At 39.4% G+C, this 1,642-nt stretch overlaps 1 protein-coding gene across 1 annotated transcript; it reads right to left on the bottom strand.

Moving 5' to 3' along the window:
• Nucleotides 1-338: 338 nt before the first annotated feature.
• Nucleotides 339-1,321, bottom strand: LOC149241323 (17.8 kDa class I heat shock protein-like). The gene has a single exon (XM_089373932.1). It carries the CDS (start codon nt 1,071-1,073, stop codon nt 597-599), a length of 477 nt encoding a protein of 158 aa, XP_089230058.1. The 5' UTR covers nt 1,074-1,321; the 3' UTR covers nt 339-596.
• Nucleotides 1,322-1,642: the final 321 nt, after the last annotated feature.

Below are 1,642 nucleotides of genomic sequence, written 5' to 3'. Positions count from 1 at the left end.
ATGTATGCTTCTTAAACCTACGTAGATAAAAAGTGACCATAAACCTCAAGTTTTTATTTTAGATCATATACATTTGGAAAAACAAAACACATTTTAGAATGATTTAAATATAAAACTCGAGTATTGTAAAATTTCTTTCCACATTCATTATATAGAGTTCTTCTCATTGGCTATCAATTTGTAGGAATACATATTCATTATATAGAGTTCTTCTCATTGGCTATGAATTTGTAGGAATACATATGAAACATAGAGTTCTTTTCATTAGCTATCGCTCGAAATAGAGAAGCCCGTGGAAACATTCAAATTTACAAAACTCTATTAATATGCGATCAAACTGCGGGTGTTTTATCGTTCATATTGTTTGATAGCTCTGAACATGCGAGTTCAAAAATGAAAACCTTTTAGGCATCACAGTTAAAAGCCTGAACCTGCGTCTCCTTCTATTAAAGGACATAGAACACATACAAGCACATTGTAATCGATGGAACAACTGGGATGACGGAGAACCGCTTCCTACACACATCTACACATTATGTAACCTTCCTCTACGGCTACAGCAGGTCTAGTATGACATCTTCATACCGCGTGAGAGGTCAGCCAGAGATCTCGATGGATTTGGGTTGCGGAGGTTGGGGTTCAGGCTGTTTCGGCACTGTCACTGTCAGCACCCCGTTTTCCATGCTCGCCTTTATCTCTTCCACCTTCACATTCTCCGGCAGCCGGAAACGCCGAAGGAATTTTCCACGCGATCGCTCAATGCGGTGCCATTTGTCATTCTTGTGCTCTTCTTCTTTGCTGCGCTCACCGCTTATCTGCAGAACTCTTTGGCCCTCTTCCAACTCTATTTTCACCTCTTCCTTCTTCAAACCTGGAAGATCAGCTTTGAAAATGTGCGCCTCTGGCGTTTCCTTCCAGTCGATCTGAGTATTGGCTACGGCAGAAGTTTCCTTTACAAATTGCCCGGATGGCCCCCCTGTGGCCAGATCTGTGAATGCTTGGAAAGGATCCCATACTTCCAAAGAGAAGGGATCGAATGATCTCCTGCCGAAAAAGCTGGGAATTATCGACATTTTCAACTAGTAATGAATTACTGCAATATATGCGATTGGAATGAATACAGAAATACAACACTCTGATTTCAGTGTTTCGATTTCAAGATCGATCTCGGATTATACAGAAGAGATGTTAGTTTCTATTTTTATAAGACAAGGAAGAACAGTCTAGTGGACTCCATAAGGCAGGTTCCAGAGGATTCTCAAATGCTCGCAGGATACAGGTGTAAGCTCCAGAGCATTCTGAAAGCAAGATGTCAATTCTCACTTTGCCGTATTATTGTTATTTGAGCTTATCCATCCAGAATCATCTAATGTAATTGTGTATCATTTCTCGAGAACCATCTAGCGTTTCACATTGTTCAAGAAGTATGGCCTACGGTCATATGGTATAAGCTATATACTCGATAAGAAACGATGTGGATATCGGAATTGATGTTCGATGATGCGGAGGTGTAGCTCCTGCCACACAGGGACGGGATTATAAAAAATCACAATCTCCTCCTAAATTTATTTCCAAGTTTAAAAAAGAAAAAAAATATTAATTAAATTGTAATTCTACTATGAAATATATGCAATGTTTTGTT

The sequence above is a fragment of the Pinus tabuliformis genome, chromosome 8, assembly GCF_031772625.1.
Source record: "Pinus tabuliformis cultivar Carrire ecotype Pingquan chromosome 8, CPIR1, whole genome shotgun sequence".
Lineage (NCBI taxonomy): Eukaryota > Viridiplantae > Streptophyta > Pinopsida > Pinales > Pinaceae > Pinus > Pinus tabuliformis.
The sequence above is the reverse complement of the archived record's forward strand: the minus strand, read 5'-3'. Positions and strand labels throughout refer to the sequence as shown.

Coding starts and splice junctions, on each gene's coding strand:
- LOC149241323 (XM_089373932.1), bottom strand. CDS start 1,073: ATGTCGATAATTCCCAGCTTTTTCGGCAGGAGATCATTCGATCCCTTC.